At 46.5% G+C, this 24,059-nt stretch overlaps 1 protein-coding gene across 1 annotated transcript in view; it reads left to right on the forward strand.

Annotated features, from left to right (window-relative positions):
* Positions 1 to 309: 309 nt before the first annotated feature.
* Positions 310 to 24,059, forward strand: part of LOC134610524 (B-cell differentiation antigen CD72-like) — a 102,744-nt gene continuing 78,994 nt past the window's right edge. Inside the window, exons 1-2 of the mRNA XM_063453489.1 lie at positions 310 to 387; positions 8,071 to 8,187. Coding sequence (XP_063309559.1) covers positions 318 to 387; positions 8,071 to 8,187 — 187 coding nt within the window. The 5' untranslated portion in view covers positions 310 to 317. The remainder of the gene's footprint in view (positions 388 to 8,070; positions 8,188 to 24,059) is intronic.

The following is a 24,059-nucleotide window of genomic DNA, read 5'->3' on the forward strand; positions in this document are numbered from 1 at the left end:
CTGGGCACTGGGCAACCACTTACGCAGATGGCTAGTAGGCAGCGTTAATGATATGCTGAGGCCAGGAGCCATGTACATTACAGAGATTACATCATTTCAGGTACAGACAAAGGGCTTAGTCTCCGTATAAGGTAAGTAATGTTTATTTTTAACTGTGTTTGTAAAAACATAGTGGAAAACCCATTGACATTTAACGACTATTATTGCCTGACTGAACACATCTGCTCTGTGACTTCCTCTTTATTCTAGTCATAACATGACAATAGATCAGATGCTGGCTCTCATTTCCTCTCATAAATCATAGTTTGACACTTGAAATGGCAGAGAGTATCACCTATGCAGATCTACAATTTATCAAATTACCACTGAAACAATCTCAAAATGCAGGTAATATTTTATTTAACATGCTGTCATGTGGGATGAGATATACAAATACATTTTGAAATAATGAATTGAAGGACAGTGAGCTAATTGTGAGAGCTTACTTTGAGTGCTGTAGTAAGAATCTACGTATTATGATGGAGAGTCGTTGTGTCCCACTGCCAAACTCTCAACTTTACTGGGAATGTCTACCATAAGCTGGCAGTGAAAGCACCAGCCTACTTGCACATGTCTGCTGGAGGTGCCCACAAATGTGCATTTTTTGGTGTATGTATTCATTTTCCCATAGTCCTTATTTTATTTGCAGAATAATTCTCTTATTCTGTTCCTCTGAGATAGGATTCTGTAATTTGAGAGATTTGGGGATGTAAATCCAGATTTGTCTATACATTGTTGTAAACAACGTAATACGTGTTTTTTTTAAATATATTTTTAAACAAAAAGAGGTTAATATAATGAGGAAGATGAAGTCTTTGTAGTGATCCTTATCGGTATTATGGGAATAGTGGAAGATTCCTGTCCTAGTGATCCACCAGAGGTGGTAGGATAGATTGGAAATGTACATATTTAATGATATAGAAGGACCGTGTCCAAAATATGGAAATCACACTACATGAGTCCTTTATCCACTTCATCTCATGTTATATATTTCCTTATATCTGGGATTGGGTCCTCTTCTGTATCTGTGTGTAACGGAATGCAATGTATCAGCATACGATATCCGTTGGTACATCTAGGAAATCCACAGTCAGAGTAGAAAGCAAGGCAATATCCCCAATCCTCCCAATAACCGGACGAAACACAGTTTGGGAGTCAACTAACTCGGTTTATTCACAGGCAGCATATTTATACAGTTCCCCATGCAAGGGGTTTCCATACAGTAATTCCAGGGGATTTCTCCCAACATGCACTGTGACTTTCCCAACAGGCATTGCTGCACGAGAAGGATACTCCCACTAAAATGGACGATTAAGTGGATTATCCCCTCGTGCAGCAAAACCGACAATTGACATTAAAATCTGTAATTCACACAATATTCGGTACTTCGGAATAACTGAACGTTCGGTAGATAGCTGGGGTCGGGGCGCACACTTTGGGAGAATACCGCTCCGATCCCAGCTGATTTGACCGAACGCCGCACATAATACAGTTAAACATTAAAGTGGGTTTAAAAGTACCGAATAAGTACGGGACACATAATGTACCGAACGCGGAACTCCCGAACGCTCTAGAAGTCCAGCGGTGTTCGGATCATTGAGTAGCCGTTTTCAGTTCCAGGCTCTCGACGACCGAACACTGCTGCAGAGACAAAGGATCCAAGATGGCCGACCGCCGCATGGTCGGTAGTCGAACGACGGCCACCTAGGAGAGCCCTTAATTACCGATTGCAACAATGTTGCAACCGGGTAATTGGTGCCACACGACCTGTGAATGTGTGGTCTACCTGGGGAGTCCACATTCGTACGGCGAACGGCCAGGATAGCCGTGTTTCGCCGTATGAATGCTTTGTATGCTGGCAGCATACGGCTGTCAGCATGCGAACGGCCATAGGAAAATACATATACAGTTAACGTTACATAGTATAGCTTCAGCCTACGGACAACCTGCAATGAATATAGTCCAGAAGTGGCTAGGTTTGCCACAATGCTCCCCCAGAACCAAGCCGGCATACACAGTCTGATCCCAACGGATCGGCTTGGGGATGTCCGGGAGAACACTCACAGATCACTTCTCGAGTTCAGTCTGTCTGGATAACCCGTCAGCGTTACCGTTTTGTTTTCCTGGCCGGTAATGGATAGTAAAGTCAAAGGGCTGCAGCGCCAAGCTCCAGCGCAGCAGCCTGGCATTGTCTCCAGACACACGGTTTAGCCACACTAACGGGTTGTGATCTGTGAGTAAGGAGAAAGGTTGTCCGTACAAATATGGCTGTAACTTTTTAAGGGCCCACACCACGGCCAGGCATTCTTTCTCGATGGCGGCGTAGCTCACTTCACGAGGCAGCAACTTGCGGCTTAAATAGGCTACGGGGTGTTCTCCGCCATCGGCTCCCACTTGGCTCAGTACTGCCCCCAATCCAAACATTGAAGCGTCTGTGTGAACAAGAAATCTTTTAGTTGGATCAGGAGCAGTTAACACAGGAGCATTAGTGAGAGCAGTCTTGAGTTGTTGGAATGCCTGCTCGCACTCTGGGGCCCAGACAACCAGTCGGGGAAGGTTCTTCTTCGTCAGGTCGGTTAGGGGTTTGGCCAGGGTGCTATAGTCAGGGACAAACTTTCTGTAATAGCCGGCTGTCCCTAAGAACGCCAGCACCTGGGTCTTAGTCCTGGGGGTAGGCCACTTGGCTACGGCCTCAATCTTGGCTGGCTCGGGCCTCTGCTGTCCACACCCTACACGGTGGCCCAGGTACTGCACCTCGGCCATACCTATGTGGCACTTGCTAGGTTTTAGCGTTAACCCGGCCTCCCCAATGCGATCTAATATCGCCCCTATATGGCGTAGGTGGTCTTCCCAGTTCTGGCTAAACACGGCTATATCGTCTAGATAGGCACAGGCATACTCCTGAAAACCGTCCAGTAGCCGATCTACCATCCGCTGAAAGGTAGCCGGGGCGTTTTTCATCCCGAAAGGCATGACCTTGAACTGGTACAGGCCAAACGGGGTGACAAACGCCGACTTGGGGATGGCGTCATCGGCTAGTGGGATCTGCCAGTACCCCTTACACAAATCAATGGTAGTGAGATACTGGCCCCGTGCCATCTTATCCAACAGCTCGTCTATCCGGGGCATCGGGTAGGCATCAGACACCGTTTTGTCATTTAGCCTCCGGTAGTCAACACAGAATCGGGTGGTGCCATCCTTTTTAGGTACCAGGACTACCGGCGATGCCCAGGGGCTATCGGAGGGTTCGATAACCCCTAGCTGCAACATTTCGTCCAGTTCGGCTTTCATATGGGTCCGGACGGATTCCGGAACCCTATATGGAGCCTGGCGCATAGGTAGCTGTCCTGGGGTCTCCACTCGGTGGGTGGCTAGCGGAGTGTACCCAGGTAAATTGGAGAAGGTAGTCCCCTTGGCTACAATCAGCGCCTGTACCTGGGCACGCTCCTGGGGGCTTAGCCGCTCCCCCAGTTGAACTCCCCGGGAGGGCTCTATCTGTTCCTCGGGTTCTAGTAGGTCGGGTAAAGGTAGATTTTCCTGATCCTCTACGGAGGAGGCACATATGGCCGTTACATCCTCTATCCTCTCATGGTAGGGTTTGAGCATGTTCACGTGGAGCATGCGTCTCTTCCCTACCCCTGAGCAGGGGCCGATCACATAGGTAGTGTCGCATCGCTGCTCCACTACCTGGTATGGGCCTTGCCAGACGGCCTGCAGCTTATCTGTGCGGACGGGCTTTAAGATCAAGACCTTCTGTCCCACCTGAAAGCTGCGGTCCCTGGCTCCTCTATCGTACCAGCGGCGCTGGCGTTGCTGGGCCGCCTGTAGGTTTGTGTGCACAGCCTGAGTCAGCGCCTCCAGACGGTCCCTGAACTCCAGGACGTATGACACGATAGGGGTCTCGTTAGTGGTACTCTCTCCCTCCCAGTGTTCCCTAATCAAGTTCAAGGGTCCTCGCACCCTCCTCCCAAACAGTAGTTCAAACGGGGAGAATCCTGTCGACTCCTGGGGGACCTCTCTATAGGCAAAGAGTAGGTGAGGTAGAAACCTCTCCCAGTCTTTGTGGGTCTCCCCGAACGTCCGAAGCATCTGCTTCAGCGTCCCGTTGAACCGCTCACAAAGCCCATTGGACTGGGGGTGGTAGGCGGAATTAACTATTGGCTTAATGCCACACACCTTCCACATATGTTGGGTAACCTCGGCCGTAAATTGGGTACCTCGGTCCGAGATTATCTCTTGGGGAAAACCTACTCGGGAAAATACCTTCATTAATGCCTCTGCTACGGTCTCAGCGTGGATATTAGAGAGGGCCACGGCTTCGGGGTATCGGGTGGCGTAGTCCACTATAGTTAAGATATACCTTTTGCCGGAGGGACTGGGTTTTGGCAGGGGACCTACGATGTCCACTGCTACTCGGCTGAAGGGTTCTGCTATGATGGGCAGGGGGCATAGCCTGGCTTTGTGGCGATCTCCTCGTTTACCTACACGCTGGCAGACGTCGCAGGAGGTGCAATATTGGCGCACATCCTGAGAGATCCCGGGCCAGAAGAAGGCATGGGTCAAACGGTATCGGGTACGGGTCATCCCTAGGTGTCCGGACAAGGGGATGTCATGAGAAATTCGCAGCAGCTCCTGTCTATACTTCTGGGGTACCACTAGCTGTTTATTAGTTAAGGTGACAGATCCCCCCACATCTTTTGCTGTGACACGGTAGAGCAACTCTCTTTCCCAGATGAACCGCTCCCCCTCTAACCCTGCTTGGTCGGTTTGTGCCCGGTCCCTATATACTTGGAGAGTGGGATCGGTCTGGACTTCGGTCGCAAAGGTAGTCGGGGTATCCCAGGACATGGGGGTCAGTTGGGGAACATGGTCTCTTACCTGAGCCTCAGAGTGCGTTGGTGTAGCCGTGGTGCGAGCCTGTTGCCGGGTGGTTACGGGAAGGGCCTCCTGGTACGGAGTCTGGGGAATAAAAGCGGAAGTCATTTGGCCCAAGTCATTCCCCAGTACAACATCAGCAGGTAAATTCTGCATCAGCCCCACTTCTACGGTCCCCTCTCCCACACCCCAATCCAAATGAACTTTGGCAGTAGGTAGCCGGTATACTGCTCCCCCGGCCACCCGTACTGCCACGGAGCCGCCAGTGTGGGTTGCGCCTGGTACCAAATGTGGTGCAACCAAAGTTAAAGTGGCTCCCGAATCCCGGAGCCCTTGCACCTCCTTTCCCTCCAGGGTCACTAGCTGCCGATGGTGCTGTCGGTTGTCGGTGGCTCGGACTGACATTACTTCGTGCAGTACCCCCAGAGGCTCCTCAATTTGAGCGCTCAGCACGTCTTGGGTGGCGGGTGCTACCTGGTAATGGTGCGCAGCAGCCCTGGGTGCCAAATTTTGTTGCACCTGATTCCAAGCTTGTCGGCTCCGGTTTTGGGTGCACTCTCGAGAAATGTGCCCCCACTGCTTGCAGGTGTGACACTGAATGTTAGCCCTGCCGTTGTATCGGGAGGGGGCTGGTGGAGTATTCAGTGCCGGCCTGTGCAGGGGTACGGTGGGGCTGGTAGGGGTAAAATTATTAGGTGGCCCTGTAATCCGAGGGAGGGCCTTAGTTTGGGTCCCGTGATGTCTCCTGGCATCAAAATGTTGATCCGCCAATTTAGCGGCTTCGGGTAGGGTGAGGGGTTTCCGGTCTCTCACCCATTCTTGTGCCTCTGGGGACAAACCATTAAAAAATTGTTCCAGCAGCATTAACTGCCTCAACTCCTCCATGTTAGTGGCGTTGCTGGCCTGTATCCAGCCTAGCGATGCTTGGTCCAGCTTGTGCGCCCATTCTGCATGAGAATCTTTCTCAGGCTTGCGCAAGCCCCGGAATTTCCGCCGGTATGCCTCTGGGGTAATAGCATACCTCTCCAAGATTGCCCTCTTCACTTTAGGGTAATCCTTACTGTCCTCTCGGGGTACAGCACGGTAGGCTTCAGCTGCCCTACCCGATAATTTGCCTGCCAGCAGCGGCACCCATACTGCGGGCTCCAAATCGTGCAGATCGCACAGCCGCTCAAAGTCCTGCAAATACCCATCAATTTCGTCCTTTTCTTCACAAAACGCTTTAAAGGCGTGATGTGGGACTTTGGGCTTTACCTGTCCGTAGGTGGAGGCAGTAACAGACTCTGCCCTAGGCGGGGTTGCTGGTGTGCTGGTCGCCATCAGATAATCCTGTACATCTGATACCATCACGGTCAGTATTTCCAGCGGTACTGGTTGCGGTAAAAACTCCAACCTGGTTCGCAGCTCTTTTTGGAATGGGGTCTCTTCCTTGGCTGGTGGGGGTGTAGCGCTGCGGGCTCGGTCTTCCTCCATCAGTTCAGCGATCAGCACAGCTTTAGACTTGTTGCTGGCTATCTTACCCCTGGCTTCCAGTAGCTCTTTTAAAGTTTGTCGCTTTAGTATGGTATAATCAATCTCCATACGAATTGCCCTTGCTTTCCTTGTTCGGTCGTTCCAGTTTCCACGAACGCTGCTTTTTCGGCTGTAAGGTTCGGATCCCACCGCTGCCACCAATTGTAACGGAATGCAATGTATCAGCATACGATATCCGTTGGTACATCTAGGAAATCCACAGTCAGAGTAGAAAGCAAGGCAATATCCCCAATCCTCCCAATAACCGGACGAAACACAGTTTGGGAGTCAACTAACTCGGTTTATTCACAGGCAGCATATTTATACAGTTCCCCATGCAAGGGGTTTCCATACAGTAATTCCAGGGGATTTCTCCCAACATGCACTGTGACTTTCCCAACAGGCATTGCTGCACGAGAAGGATACTCCCACTAAAATGGACGATTAAGTGGATTATCCCCTCGTGCAGCAAAACCGACAATTGACATTAAAATCTGTAATTCACACAATATTCGGTACTTCGGAATAACTGAACGTTCGGTAGATAGCTGGGGTCGGGGCGCACACTTTGGGAGAATACCGCTCCGATCCCAGCTGATTTGACCGAACGCCGCACATAATACAGTTAAACATTAAAGTGGGTTTAAAAGTACCGAATAAGTACGGGACACATAATGTACCGAACGCGGAACTCCCGAACGCTCTAGAAGTCCAGCGGTGTTCGGATCATTGAGTAGCCGTTTTCAGTTCCAGGCTCTCGACGACCGAACACCGCTGCAGAGACAAAGGATCCAAGATGGCCGACCGCCGCATGGTCGGTAGTCGAACGACGGCCACCTAGGAGAGCCCTTAATTACCGATTGCAACAATGTTGCAACCGGGTAATTGGTGCCACACGACCTGTGAATGTGTGGTCTACCTGGGGAGTCCACATTCGTACGGCGAACGGCCAGGATAGCCGTGTTTCGCCGTATGAATGCTTTGTATGCTGGCAGCATACGGCTGTCAGCATGCGAACGGCCATAGGAAAATACATATACAGTTAACGTTACATAGTATAGCTTCAGCCTACGGACAACCTGCAATGAATATAGTCCAGAAGTGGCTAGGTTTGCCACACTGTGATTACTTCTTACTTAAACTCAATCTCTTCCATTGGAAGTCCTTTCTTTCCTGGTCTGATCAGTAAACCTCACTTTTCAGTCTCCATTGAGGTTAATGATGTGTCAACCCAACCCCATAACCAACCTGTTCAAAGCTCGTCAACCTACCTTTCATTAATTGCAAATATGTAGAAATATCATGAATGTTATTAGTATCTTCATTACCTGCTGCTCTTCTCACCCCTGACACGACCCTCCATGCATCTTGATCCCCTACTAAAACCAAGTGATTGCTGTTCCCCAAATAAATATATTCTACAATTACCAAGGGCAGGCCATCTCCGGAACTCGGCTCTGTCATGGAATTTTACTAATCCCATGTTTGCACCTACAGGTCTCACAGTGTATCTCGAGCTCTGTCTCATTATATGATGCCCTACCTCATCCTGTAAGACTTTCCTCAATACTCCAAGGTTAATTCTCTGTAAATACGTTATGAACAGACTGATATTTCCCTGTTTTTGTTTCTTTGTTTCCTAAGATGAAAACTCTGAGAAATGGGAGGACATGTATGAGAATGTGAACTGTCCGAAACTAGAGAAACAAGTCGTGGACTTCCAAGCCTCTCCCAACGGGAGTTCACGCCAGCTCAGGACAGGTGAGATATGTATTTAGCTAAGGATTTACATAGCTTGTAGATATGACTTTTAATATAGAACCAACACATTACAGGGAGCACCCACGGCTTCCCTTAGTTAGATGTGAACATAGCTTGACCTTTTAGAAGATCCAAGATGTCACTTACTGTCTGTATTACTGGATCACAGCTACAAAGATCTTCCTCTCTTTCTAGTATATTAAACAGATGACTGTAATGTCTCATAGTTACATAGCTGAAAAGAGACTTGAGTCCATTAAGTTCTGCCTTCTTCACATTTGTTTTTTGCTGTTGAGCCAAAAGAAGGCAAAAAAAAAAAACAGTTTGAAGCACTTTCAATTTTGCAACAAGCTAGGAAACAAATTCCTTCTTCAATGGCAGTCAGATTTATAATTGGATCAAGCAGCTATTACCCTACATTGAAAGATTATATCCTTGAATATTCTGTTTTTGCAAGTATGCATCTAGTAGCTGTTTGAACATCTGAATGGACTCTGATAATAACCTCCTCTTCAGGCAGAGAATTCCACATCCTGATTGTTCTTACAGTAAAAAAACCTTTCCTTTGCCTTAGACGAAATCTTCTTTCTTCCAGTCTAAACGCATGACCTTGTGTCCTATGTAAAGCCCGGTTTGTAAATAGATTTCCACACAATGGTTTGTATTGGCCCAGAATATATTTGTATAATGTTATCATATCCCCTCTCAGGCGACGGTTTTCTAAACTAAATAGGTTTAAATTTGTTACCCTTTCTTCATAGCTGATATGTTCCATTCCTTTTATTAATTTTGTAGCCCGCCTCTGCACTTTTTCTAGTGCCATAATATCCTTCTTTAGAACAGGTGCCCAAAATTGCACAGCATATTCAATATGTGGTCTTACCAGTGATTTATAAAGAGGCAAAATGATATTCTCGTCCCGAGAATGAATGCCCTTTTTCATGCATGACAATACCTTACTGGCCTTGGCCAATGCTGATTGACATTGGACATTGTTGCATAGTTTGTTGTCTATAACAATTCCCAACAATTCTCCTGTATATTATAAGAATATAATCTATACATTGTCCTGAATAATAAATCAAATTTTAAAATACATTTCTATTAAATAAAGCATTTTACTTAACTTTACTCCCTTTGTTTCACCACATATCAGCATTCCACCTATGGATGAGATCAGACTGCACGTATGCAATAATTGTTGCAGTATGCTAATCAGCATCTCCTCATAGAGGTCCACTATCTCGATGTACCCCTCTAGTGAATGACTGTCTGATTGTCTGAGAGACTGCCTGAGTGCCTTAATGAGTGACTGACTAACTGTCTGAGAGACTGACTAACTGTCTGAGAGACTGACTAACTGTCAGAAACTCACTGACTGCGTGACTGTCGGAGACACTGACTGACTGCGTCACTGTCTGAGCGACTGATGACTGACTGTCTGATTAAGGGGGTATCATATAACTAAATCAGCAAGAGTAACTAATGTTATAAATATAGGTTTCTACCTATAACTGTTATAGTGGATAATAGCCTTGATTTAAAAGGACACTAAAGTCACCAAAACAACTTTAGCTTAATAAAGCAGTTTTGGTGTACAGGTAATGTCCCTGCTGTCTCATTGCTAAAAGCTCTGCTATTTAGGAGTTAAATCGCTGTGTTTATACAGACAGCCCTAGTCACACCTCTTGTGAGGAACTGACTCTGCTGGGTTTCAAACCCTGGTTTACATGGTGCTAAACCTCTTCCTTACCTGCCTTTTGCAAATTTACCTGAGATCTGATACCATTGCTTGTAGAGTCAAGGTTATCAGTGACAACTCTCTTCCACTGTGTCTGGTCAGGTGTCTGGTTCTTGGCCTATAAAAGCCACTTCCTGTCTCTGTACCTTTGCCAGATTATTGCGGTTCCTGTACTCTCTAATCAAGCTTGTTCCTGTTGCTGAATTTGGACTGTTTTGACTTTGCTGCTTCTCCTTCCCATTGACCTCGGCTTGCCTCACTACGATTATCATCTTTCTGTTCCAGTCTCCCATCTCTGCTTAAGACCAGAAGGCCACTCAAGGCTCAGGGGCTCAACCACCTGGGTAACGAGTGGCTACCTCTGGCAGAAAACATTGCTGATCTGGCTACTGGACTCCAAAACTTTGTAACATCAATATCATTACAGAATAATCTGGCCCATTCATGGAGACCGTCGGATCAGATTCTGCATTGGCCCAGCAGGTTGCTTTTAATGCAATAACTATGCAGACCCAGGCACAGACCATTCAAGTGCTGCAGGATCAGGTAGCTGAACTGCAAAACGAAGTTCGATCAATGCATAATGAGTGTAACGGACCATTTCAGCATACAATTGGTAAAAATCCATTTAGGCGATAATCCCCTTTTCACAGACAGGCACAGCTACTGTAGAAACACCAAAACTCACGAATTGGATATAAGTGAATGCACCAAACTCCCGAACTGGAACCTCACGAATAGCTGCTAGCAGATGAACAGGAAAAGCTCCCAAGCGGCTTACACTCCTGGCAGTCAGTCCCTATCAGCATACAGTGAATCCCCCAAAGAACGAGACAAGGCTCTGTGTTGAGGGTCAAGCAGTGGTCTGTTTATTGAAGGCTACCTGCCCCTGTATTTATGCAGGTCTCCCACCTGGTGGGCACTCCCCTAGGGGACCAGATGGAAGACTGTAACAACGGACAGACAAGTACCAATTACAGACATACAGCAGTAAAACATCCCCACAATGCATCCTGGCTTCCTCCCCTCTGCCCTGGAGAAGTAATTCAATTATCTCCCAGGACAAAGGCAAAACTCCATTACACACGTGGGGACACAAAGACAGACTATCACTTTAAAATACATAATGGGACAAATGGTACAGTAAATATATACATTTAACATATCCCCAGATAGCTCAGGTCTGAGTGCACATTATTAGGTGAATGGCACTCAGACCACACAAATACAGTTTAATTGCCATGGAGCCAAAGTCTTTAATTACCCGAACAGGCTCCATGGCAGGCTATCTGGGTTAAAACATTCCTCCAACATAAAATACCGAATTTACATGCATTAGTTTAATCCATACGAATTAGAACCAGGGGCTGGAGGTTCAGCGGTGCCTGCACGTAAAAGTGTCCGGGTTTGGTGCATGAAAGCTGGGCACAAAAGCGCTGGCTGCCCGGGGAGCTCCAGAACACCGCCACCTAGCGGCCGCTAAGTGTAACTGCGGCCACCCAGTAACAATTAATTAAGCTGCGGTTAACCGCAGCTTCAGGGAGGTAAATGGAGGGCACACTCCAGCTTCTGGGTGGCCAATTAACAGCGCCGGACGGCTTCCCACGGCTCTGGGGAGGCTGAAAAGAAGCTGTTTGTTCGGTAGATAGAATCTACCGAACGGCTGTGCAGAAAGGGAGAAATAAATCCTTCTGCACAGTAAAATTAACCCTTTAGCTGCCGGTCCATAATCCAAAGGCAGCAGGCGGGCGACCAGGCTCCTCCAATGCAATGTGGCGAGATTGGTCTCGTCACAGTGAGCTTACCAGCTACAGGGCACATGATGTTGCGGCTGCTGCTACTACTACTGTTACACCTGCACAAGATGCCCGCTTGCTTCTACCAGAAAAATTTGGAGCAGACCGCAAAAAATGTATGGGTTTCCTAAATCAATGCCGTTTGCATTTCATGATGTTACCTAACCGTTTTCCATCTGAAAGAGAGAAGGTGGGATTTATTTTCTCCCTATTCAAAGATGAAGCCCTGGCCTGGGGCTCCCCTTTTCTGGAACAGGACAGTCCAGTCTTGGGAAATTTAAAAGACTTTCTTGAGGCCATGTGCCTAGTTTTTGATGACCCTAATCGCTGTGCTACAGCAGAAGCCACTCTCCTTCATTTACATCAAGGGGGGCGCTCTGTGGCTGAATATGCTGCTGAGTTCAGACAGTGGGTTACTGATACTACTTGGAACCAATCAGCCCAGAGGTTCCACTTCAGAAGGGGTCTCTCAGAAGCTATAAAAGATGAGCTAGCTCGTGTTGATCTTCCTGTTGAGTTTGATGCATTTGTGCGGTTGGCTATCCGTATTGATCGGAGACTTTCAGAAAGAAGATTGGAAAGACAGGGCTCTTTTAAACCAAGCGCTACTCCTACTTTCTATTCAAGAATTTCTACTCCGACCCCACAAACACCTACAGAATCTGAACCTGAGACTATGCAGGTAGATCTAATAAGAGGGCCATTATCCAATGAAGAAAAACAGTGGCGACGCACTCACAATTTATGCCTGTATTAGTAGCAATCCAAGGTCAGGAGAATACTGGAACGTGGAATAGCAATACTCCAACCAGAGTCATTGAACTGACCTTGGATTGCTACTCGTTTGTACCCTGACCTCTGGCATCCCCTGACCTCGGCTCGCTACTCGTACCTCCTGATTTCTGGCATCCTCTGACCATTGGCTTACCTACGACTATTCTCCTGGATTTCCTTTTCTGTACTGCGACTTCAAGCATTCACCTGCACAGCACCCTTGCAATTAGACACAGGCCGGGGTGGTCAAGGTAGAACTCACCTGGCCTGTGAATCTGTGCACAGGGGCTGAACATGGACAGGTATATACAAACTAAGACACGACAAGATAACATAGGCAAAACAAGAGGAGAAATAACTAAGTACTACATATGGAAATCATGGGGATTTAGTCACACTATATGATCATACATTGCATAAGCCTGCCAACAACGCCAATGTACCCCATATCTGGCAGGTCCTACACTGCCTAATGTATACTAAAACATCCAAAGAATACATATTAACATATTACACTTAACTGCAAGAAAGGACAGAAGCTTTGAGCCGCTGCCTGCAGGAACTCTAACACATAATGAAAGCTGAAAACAAATGGGTGTGTCACATAAAACAAACATTTAAAGGAAACCTGGAGACTGGGAAATCCAGGGACGAACTATAGGAATGAACCCAGAAATCCCAGCATAAAGAAAACCAGACACAGAATAGAAAACCAAAAACCAAGAAATATTAAACAAGAATAGCAAAAGGAGTACTGGATACCAGAAGCCATTACCAGAATGATCCGCAACCAGGAACGGAACGTGACACAGCTATGATAGATTCTGGAGCAGGCGGAAACTTTATGGACATTAAATTTGCAGCAGGAAATAAAATTCAGTCTATCCCTAAATCTTCACCTGTGTTAATGGAAACAGTAGACGGTTCTCCACTTACATCAGGCCCGGTTACACATGAGACTGTGCCCTTAAAATTGATGCTGGAAGTGAATCACCATGAGTCTATATCTTTCCACCTAATTTCCTCAACACAGTTTCCAGTGATTTTGGGTATACCCTGGCTTGCTCTGCATAACCCACAGATTGATTGGAAGACTAGAACTTTGTCCTTTCCTTCAGAACACTGCTTAATGAATTGTCAACCCTCTAAGGCAACACCTGTTGCCACAACAATTAATGAAATGGTTGATACAAGCTTAACTAAGCTTCCTCTACAATATCGGGATTTTGCAGATGTCTGTGATAAGAAGAATGCTGATCAGCTTCCACCTCACAGGCCTTATGATTGCCCCATAGAGCTGCTACCTGGAGCTGCTATCCCATTTGGCCATATATACTCCCTTTCTGAGCCTGAATTGAAAGCACTTCGTGAATACATACAAGAAAATCTTGCCAAAGGCTTTATTCGACCATCTACTTCTCCAGCAGGAGCTCCTATATTCTTTGTAGAAAAGAAAGATGGCAGTCTACGGCCATGTGTCGATTACAGGGACATTAATAAAATCACTGTTAAAAAACGCTATTCCTTGCCTCTCATTCCTGAACTTCTGGAGAGACTTCGCTCAGCTAAAATATTTACGAAGCTTGATCTACGGGGGGCATATAATCTGGTTCGCATAAGACCAAATGATGAATGGAAAACAGCTTTCAGAACCAGGTACGGACATTACGAATATCTAGTAATGCCATTTGGGCTTTGTAATGCCCCTGCAACTTTTCAGCATCTAATCAATGATGTACTACGGGATCTCCTGGATCAGTTTGTTGTGGCATATTTGGATGATAAAAAAGGGGGGTAAGGTTAGCGCTAATAATATATTAAACAGGCAGCGACCTTTAGAGGGTAACCCTCTAACCCTCTATATAAGAGATACACAGTAAAGAAAGAAAAAAGGTTGCGCCAAGGATAAAATAAATAAATAAAGATAAAAATAGAAACAACAATAAAAATATATGAAAAAAATATATAAAAAATATAAATAAATATAGATACAGTCCAGAATAGTTGGTCAGTTCCAATGGGTGTCTGGAGATAAGGCAGGTATAGTCACTAATTCCGCTGTGGGGGTAGGTTCTCTTGTTGTAGTAGTTTCTACCGTCTCGTCATATGGAAGACACAAGGTGAAAGGACTAATCGTGCGGAGTGTATACACTTAATGTGATAGTATAGAAAATATATATGTTACACTCACATTTAGGTGAGCTATAGCCAGCTCAGGGTTTGTAGGCATATAGCAGTATAATCCCCGCTTATGGGATATATTGGTGCTTGTCCTCCAAGGGGTATGTCCAACTCTCAGGAGAAGAGGGAAATAAAAACAGCAAATAGTGCTCTCCGATGATATTAAAAGGTGATGAATAAAATAAGATAAAATATACTCACAAGTAAAGTGCAGGTCACACTGCACTTTAGAAATAGCGTTAGTGGTATAATCCCCACTTCAGGATATGTAGAGTAAAAAATGCCAGGAAAAAATAAAATAATGATAATTGTGTATATAAAATGATAGTGGTACAATAGTCTAACCAAAAAATCATTTATTTTAAAATAACACAATATAAATAACCATTTAACGCGTTTCACCGCTGGGGCTTTATCAAAAATGGAATAACATATTACCTGGCACATAAAGAATTTATATAGGTACTGGTACTTTAAAAAATGGCGCCAAGATGACATCATTGTTTGGCAGCCAGTTAGAATCATACAGTATGCATTTTACGAAAAATAAATAAAAACTTTAAATAAAAATATGCATCTTAATCTATAGTATACCCTATCCTTGTGGGTTGAATTATGTTCCAAAACGAAGTTTTAAAACATAGTTATAACAAATTTGAAAATTGCGCGTCACGTGACTCGCACAGCATCTAGGGAAATGTAGTGTGCGAGTCACGTGATCGGCGTGAGGTAGCTGATGGGGTAGTGCAGCCGTCCTATTGGTGGGCGGCATGCACTTCTCTAAGGGTGGAGCGAAGATCATCACGTGACCCGCGGCCAATGGGGAAGTAGTGTGCGGGTCACGTGGTCGGCAGATCGGCGAAAGGGCGCATGGGAAATGTAGTTTAAGCGCCCTTTCGTCTGAGAATCGAATTACATGAAAGGGAATTCTTAATCTCTATAAGTATAGATAAACATAATGTTTAAATTAGTTGGTTACTAGGCAGAAACACTATGGTTAGACATATTATATATACATATATAGGATAAATTGATTGTAGTGATATACATTGGGGGGAGAATTAATTTGGGGCATATATATGGGAAGTCAAATGTATAACAAATGTATAACAAATAATATAAATATAATCATTGAAATACATAAAACAATTTAAAATCTGATGACACATTTTATGAACCATTTTAAAAGGAATATTTTTAAATAAATATTTTTTAAAATTTACTTTAGGTATAGTAAAACATTTTGAGAGCCATTATATGATAAAATGGCATTAATAGGGATAATAAAAACATAGGAAAGCTACATAGAAAAGTGATGATAGTGGGAATCATATGTACATACTGCAACTGTAATGCATACATTAGATGCATTTTAACATATATATATATATACTGCAAATAGCAGTGGGGAATGCTGTCAGGTTGGGGGTATCCTAGACCATAATGCCGTAGGTGACAACTATAAATAGGATAGCCCCAAACTGACAGCAAAGAAATACAAATGATAAAATAATTAAATAAATCAAAATCAACATTAAGACCTTGGGGGGTTAAAGTTTGTAAATTGAACACCCACTCCATTTCTAATCTCCCTAGAATATTTTTCATATTTCCACCTCTCCAGGGCATTTTGCATTTCTTGATTCCTATACATTTAAGGAATTTAGGGTCCCGGTTATGTTTGACAAAATGCTTAGATACAGAGTGGTTAGGATATCCGTTCTTTATATTTCTGCAATGTTCTGCTAATCTAATCTTAAGACATCTGGTGGTCATGCCCACATATTGGAGGCCACAAGGGCACTCCAATAGATAGATGACGTTGGTGGTATTGCAGCCTATAAAGTCTTTTATAGTATAGTTCTTCTTAGTACTGTTAGATCTGAAGCTAGTAATTTTGGACTGTGTGGAGGGGTCAGTACTCTTGTATACAATGCATCTTTTGCATTTGTAAAAACCTTTAGCTCCGTCTAAAAAGGTGTGTTGGGTATTTTTGATTTCTTTCGTGTAATTATTAGTCAAAATGGATCTAAACTTGGGAGCACCTCTAAAAACAATTTTCGGTTGTGTTGGTAAAATGACTTTCAGGCTATCGTCTTGTTTTAGGAGATGCCAATGCTTTTTGATTGTTTTCTTAATAAAACCACTTTTGTTGTTATAGTTAAAAATTATCGGGAGGGTGGGAGCTTCTGTGTTATTTTTATCCTTATAGGTAAGAAGGCTCTCTATACCTAAAGTTAATTTTACAAAATATTTATTTAAAAATATTCCTTTTAAAATGGTTCATAAAATGTGTCATCAGATTTTAAATTGTTTTATGTATTTCAATGATTATATTTATATTATTTGTTATACATTTGACTTCCCATATATATGCCCCAAATTAATTCTCCCCCCAATGTATATCACTACAATCAATTTATCCTATATATGTATATATAATATGTCTAACCATAGTGTTTCTGCCTAGTAACCAACTAATTTAAACATTATGTTTATCTATACTTATAGAGATTAAGAATTCCCTTTCATGTAATTCGATTCTCAGACGAAAGGGCGCTTAAACTACATTTCCCATGCGCCCTTTCGCCGATCTGCCGACCACGTGACCCGCACACTACTTCCCCATTGGCCGCGGGTCACGTGATGATCTTCGCTCCACCCTTAGTGAAGTGCATGCCGCCCACCAATAGGACGGCTGCACTACCCCATCAGCTACCTCACGCCGATCACGTGACTCGCACACTACATTTCCCTAGATGCTGTGCGAGTCACGTGACGCGCAATTTTCAAATTTATTATAACTATGTTTTAAAACTTCGTTTTGGAACATAATTCAACCCACAAGGATAGGGTATACTATAGATTAAGATGCATATTTTTATTTAAAGTTTTTATTTATTTTTCGTAAAATGCATACTGTATGATTCTAACTGGCTGCCAAACAATGATGTCATCTTGGCGCCATTTTTTAAAGTACCAGTACCTATATAAATTCTTTATGTGCCAGGTAATATGTGTTACATTACTGTTGTCCCCTGTTATAAAAGATTTATTCTGTCGCATGCTTTTGGTACTTTGGACACTGTTCTGACGGATTTACAGTCCTCGTATGGTCCAGCCCGAACCCGCTATGTACGCCTAGAGGTGGCCGCCATTTCGGGACTTTGCACGTGTTCGCGGCCATCTTACCTACAATCAGCGGTGGTCGCCCAGAATCATCTGGAACCAAAAGAGGAGACCCACACAGGCGAACACCGCTGAGACCTCCAGGATCACAGAACTCAGTGTTGGACGTACCGAACTATTCACCGTTCAGTAAAGCACTTGCCCTGCACATGGGGATTACAGCGACCCCAGGGATGACTACGGAAGACAAAGGGTTGTGGGGTTTTTACCGTCCGAACGAAGACCGACCGCAAGGCCTAAACGTATGGAACTATTTTCGGCTGAAAAGTCCGTGCGGTCGGTCTAAACTTTAGAAGCCCCTAACTTCCGAACCGCTCATCCGATCGGGCCAGTTTTTGGATATGTTGGCCTCCAGCGATGCAGGGTGCAGGATGCAGGGTGTATGGGTGTACCCCCTGGTTTTGGGGTACATCCAGAATATGGACAAAAGTATGTGTAATACAATTGTGTTACTTGGTTATCTGAGGGGAGGGGACATGTGGGTTGAACCCAATATATGATTGGGTATTTTATGCCTCCCCTTGGGAGTGTCCTCTTTGTGTGTATTTACAATAAAAAGCAGGCTGGGCATCCCAGTCCTCAGTTCTCATTTTGACCCTCAATTCGCAGCCTCGACTCGTTTTGTGTGGGGAAAGAATATCCTAGCTGCACCATAGCTAGGGGGAGATTCTACACTTACAGGTCTCTACCGAGTATCGCTCCATTCTACTCTTCAAGCCGGGAACCAGGACATCCAAGCGATCAACCCTCCTGCTAGACTGGGGGCAATCGTAACAATTGGTGGCAGCGGCGGGATCATCCTGGAATTCCTAGAAGAGGTACAGAACGGATGGAGAGTAACTACGACAAATTGAAACGCACCACGTTAAAGGACTTACTTGAGAGCCGAGGGGGACACGCAAACAGCCGCCCAAGGAGAGAGCTAATCGCGGAACTAACCGAAATGGACCAGAGTCTTACCATGGCCGAAGCCACTGCCACTTGCACCGATGAGAAAACCCGGTTGGTCCGGGAGAGGCTGCCCCTGTATGGGCCAAACCCCTCCACGGAACTCATACGGCAATTAATGGCCGAGGCCGAGGCAGATGTCGAAAAGGCCAGAGCCCACGAACACAAAATGAAACTCGCCGACCGAACCCCCCCGGAGACAACGGAAATCCCAAAGATTCCTTTTGCAGCATTTAAGCCGTTTGTGGAGAGTGAAATGGGGATTGACGAGTTCTTGGCCGATTTTGAACGGCAATGTGCACTGCACCAAATCCCCGCAACAGCTTGGCCAAAGATACTAGCCGGGAAACTGGCGGGTCGAGCTATGGAGGCTTTTCGGACTCTCAGCCCCGAGGAAGCGGAGCAATGTCAGACGGTAAAAGACACCCTACTTAAGAGATATGCCGTAACCCCCGACACTTATCGCAGACAATTCCGCAACACCAGTAAAAAAGTAAATGACACCCATGCTGAATGGGCTCACCGCATGCGGAGGGCGGCTACCCACTGGATGAATGGGTGCCGTGCCGTTACCGCAGCCGAAGTGTTGGAACTGTTTTTATTAGAGCATTTTTATGACGGGTTGGCACCAAAGGACAGAGAGTGGGTAAAGGATCGGCGTCCGAGCGATCTCAATGCGGCAGCCCGACTAGCTGACGAACATCGGGACGCTCAAGTTCACGAATATCCCCACTCTCGAATAGCCACCCGGCCCGAACTCCGAGAAAACCCTAGACCAAACCCCCGACCCGAGTTTCCGGCCGGACCTACTCGATATGCCGGGCCACCCAGCCAGTACCCCCAAGAGCGTACCCGCCCCACTTGCCACAAATGCAAGCAGCCGGGGCACTTCATTTCCAACTGCCCCCTAAACAACAACCTCCCGGGTAACAACCGCCCCGCCCGTGCTTTTTGTGTAGACCAAGCAAATACTATGGAAGAGTATCTGGGACCATTACATGAAGCTAACCCTGTGTATGCCGCAACCGACAACCGACAGCACCATCGACAGGAGGTACTGTTGGAAGGCCGCCCGGCACAAGGATTGAGAGACACCGGGGCCACCATCACTCTAGTCCAGGGGAAGCTCGTACCACCACATAAACGCTCCACAGACACGGTGGCGGTCCGAGTGGCTGGAGGGGACATATACAAATTACCCACAGCAAAAGTACATCTTGATTGGGGTGCGGGAAAAGGACTTGTGAGGGTGGGGATCATGGACAGTTTACCCGCTGAGGTCTTACTGGGCAACGACCTGGGCCCTATGACTTCGGCATTTGCCCCCTCCTATAACTCAGAGGCATATCCGGTTACCACCCGGTCCCAGGCAGTACGGGCTCGAGAGGCTTCACCGATGCGGGAGACTCAGGTAAGACCGATCCCGACTGTACCTACCTTCCCCGACCCATTACCCTGGGATACCCCTACCGCCTTCGAGGCTGAGACTAAAACTGACCCCACTCTCCAGAAATACAGAGAGCGGGCCGACAATGGGACGGGGGGATCCGACCAAGAGATATTTGTATGGGAACAGGGGAGACTGTACCGACAGACGGAAAAGAAAGGGAACCGTAGGAGGCAGTTAGTAATCCCTCACAAATACCGACGAGATATCCTCCGGATAGGCCACGACATTCCCCTAGCCGGACATTTGGCCGTAACCCGGACCCTTAAACGTATCACCCATACCTTCTTTTGGCCAGGGGTACATACCGATGTGCGTACCTACTGTAGTACGTGCGAAGTGTGCCAGAGGGTCGGCAAAAGAGGAGACCACCCCAAGGTACACCTCATAAATATGCCCCTCATCGACGAACCATTCAGTAGAGTGGCCATTGACCTGATAGGACCCCTCGCCACTCCCAGCCCCTCCGGGAAACGATATATCCTCACTATTGTGGATTACGCTACCCGCTACCCGGAGGCGGTGGCTCTATCTAATATCCAGGCAGACACGGTAGCCAATGCGCTGGTCCAAGTCTTCTCTCGTGTAGGATTTCCCCGAGAAATCCTGTCCGACCGGGGCACCCAGTTCACGGCGGAACTAACGCAACAGCTGTGGCAGGTCTGTAAAATAAAATCCCTACTCAGTTCCCCATACCACCCCCAAACCAACGGACTATGCGAAAGGTTTAACGGGACCCTTAAGCAAATGTTAAAGACGTTTACCCAGGAATATAGGGACTGGGAACGTTTCTTGCCACACCTCCTATTCGCTTATCGGGAGGTGCCGCAGGAAACTACCGGATTCTCCCCGTTCGAACTGCTATATGGACGCAAGGTCCGGGGCCCCCTAGACCTGATCCGAGAGCATTGGGAGGGGGAGACGGAGAACACAGGAGTCCCCATCATACCATATGTCCTAGAGCTTAGGGACCGCATGGAGCAGCTAGCCAGGTCGGTCCGGGCTAACCTCCAGGCGGCCCAGAGGCGACAGAAAGTCTGGTATGATAGAGGAGCACGGAAAAGGAGCTTTGAGATAGGGCAAAAAGTAATGGTTCTTAAACCCGTCAAAACGGACAAATTACAGGCAGCCTGGCAGGGCCCCTACCAAATAATAGAAAAGAAAGGAGATACCACGTACGTGATTGCCAGCTGCCACGACCCGAGCTTAAAGAAACTGTTCCATATTAACATGTTGAAAGCATATCTCCAACGCCCCGAAGATGTGCTGGCCATATGTAGTCCCGCAGCCGAAGACCCCGATAACTTGCCCATTCCCAACTTACTTACCCAGGACCAACCGGCCGATATAGTGGGCCAAGTACAGATAGGCGAGCGGCTTAACCCAGTAGAGAGGGAGCAATTGCAGCAATTGCTCCGAGAAAAACAGGCAATGTTCTCCCAAAAGCCAGGGTTCACCAATCTAGCCACCCACCAGGTAGATACCCCCGGACAGCAACCCTTGAGGCAGGCCCCCTACCGCATCCCCGAGGCGGTCAGAGCGGGGATGAAACAAGAAATCACGGAAATGCTGAACCTAGGAGTCATTGAGTCCTCCGATAGTCCCTGGGCATCCCCGGTAGTACTCGTACCCAAAAAGGACGGTACTACCAGATTCTGTGTGGACTATCGGAAACTTAATGATAAAACCGTGACAGACGCCTACCCCATGCCCAGGGTAGACGAGTTACTGGATCGCATAGCCCAGGGGAACTACCTAACCACCATTGACCTGTGTAAAGGTTACTGGCAGATTCCCCTGGCCAGGGAGGCTATCCCCAAGTCGGCATTCGTCACCCCGTTTGGCCTATATCACTTCAAGGTTATGCCATTCGGGATGAAGAATGCCCCGGCCACGTTCCAGCGCTTGGTGGATAGACTCCTTGATGGCTTCCAGGGTTTCGCCTGTGCATACCTGGACGACATAGCGATCCATAGCGCGTCCTGGGAGGAACACCTAACCCATGTAGGGATGGTCCTAGATCAGATTCGGGCCGCCGGCTTGACTCTGAAACCAGAGAAGTGCCATTTTGGCATGGCTGAAGTTCAGTATCTGGGGCATAGGGTGGGGTGCGGGAAACAACGACCAGAACCTGCCAAGGTAGAGGCAGTTGCCAATTGGCCCACCCCCACCACCAAGACACAAGTACTAGCCTTTTTAGGTACCGCAGGGTACTATCGGAAGTTTGTGCCTGACTATAGTGCCATTGCCAAACCCCTGACAGACTTGACAAAGAAAAACCTTCCTCGACAGGTCCTGTGGTCTCCCCACTGTGAAATAGCGTTTCAAACTTTAAAAACTGCTCTTGTGAATGCTCCCGTGTTGGCCGCCCCAGCCCCTAACAAACGTTTTATCGTCCACACAGACGCTTCCATGTTCGGGCTGGGAGCCGTCCTCAGCCAAGTAGGCGAAGACGGAGGGGAACACCCTATTGCCTACATCAGTCGTAAGCTCCTGCCACGCGAAGTTAGCTATGCCGCCGTGGAAAAGGAGTGCTTGGCACGAAACTGACTCCTTATCTGTACGGGCAAGAATTCACTCTGGTTACGGACCACAATCCCTTGGTATGGTTAAACCGGGTCTCTGGAGATAATGGCCGATTGTTACGGTGGAGCTTGGCTCTACAACCCTTTAATTTTACCATCACTTATCGACCCGGGAAACAGAATGGCAATGCCGATGGATTGTCCAGGCAAACCGATATCATCCCAGCCTAACCAGAAGTCTGGACAGCCTTAGTCTACCCCGAAAAGGGGTCAGACGGTGTCTGCCAGAGTGTTCCACAAGGAGGGAGCACTGTTACATTACTGTTGTCCCCTGTTATAAAAGATTTATTCTGTCGCATGCTTTTGGTACTTTGGACACTGTTCTGACGGATTTACAGTCCTCGTATGGTCCAGCCCGAACCCGCTATGTACGCCTAGAGGTGGCCGCCATTTCGTGGGGTTTTTACCGTCCGAACGAAGACCGACCGCAAGGCCTAAACGTATGGAACTATTTTCGGCTGAAAAGTCCGTGCGGTCGGTCTAAACTTTAGAAGCCCCTAACTTCCGAACCGCTCATCCGATCGGGCCAGTTTTTGGATATGTTGGCCTCCAGAACAAGATCTATCTAGCGATGCAGGGTGTATGGGTGTACCCCCTGGTTTTGGGGTACATCCAGAATATGGACAAAAGTATGTGTAATATAATTGTGTTACTTGGTTATCTGAGGGGAGGGGACATGTGGGTTGAACCCAATATATGATTGGGTATTTTATGCCTCCCCTTGGGAGTGTCCTCTTTGTGTGTATTTACAATAAAAAGCAGGCTGGGCATCCCAGTCCTCAGTTCTCATTTTGACCCTCAATTCGCAGCCTCGACTCGTTTTGTGTGGGGAAAGAATATCCTAGCTGCACCATAGCTAGGGGGAGATTCTACACTTACAGGTCTCTACCGAGTATCGCTCCATTCTACTCTTCAAGCCGGGAACCAGGACATCCAAGCGATCAACCCTCCTGCTAGACTGGGGGCAATCGTAACAATATGTTATTCCATTTTTGATAAAGCCCCAGCAGTGAAACGCGTTAAATGGTTATTTATATTGTGTTATTTTAAAATAAATGATTTTTTGGTTAGACTATTGTACCTCTATCATTTTATATACACAATTATCATTATTTTATTTTTTCCTGGCATTTTTTACTCTACATATCCTGAAGTGGGGATTATACCACTAACGCTATTTCTAAAGTGCAGTGTGACCTGCACTTTACTTG

The sequence above is a fragment of the Pelobates fuscus genome, chromosome 5, assembly GCF_036172605.1.
Source record: "Pelobates fuscus isolate aPelFus1 chromosome 5, aPelFus1.pri, whole genome shotgun sequence".
Classification (NCBI taxonomy): Eukaryota; Metazoa; Chordata; class Amphibia; order Anura; family Pelobatidae; genus Pelobates; species Pelobates fuscus.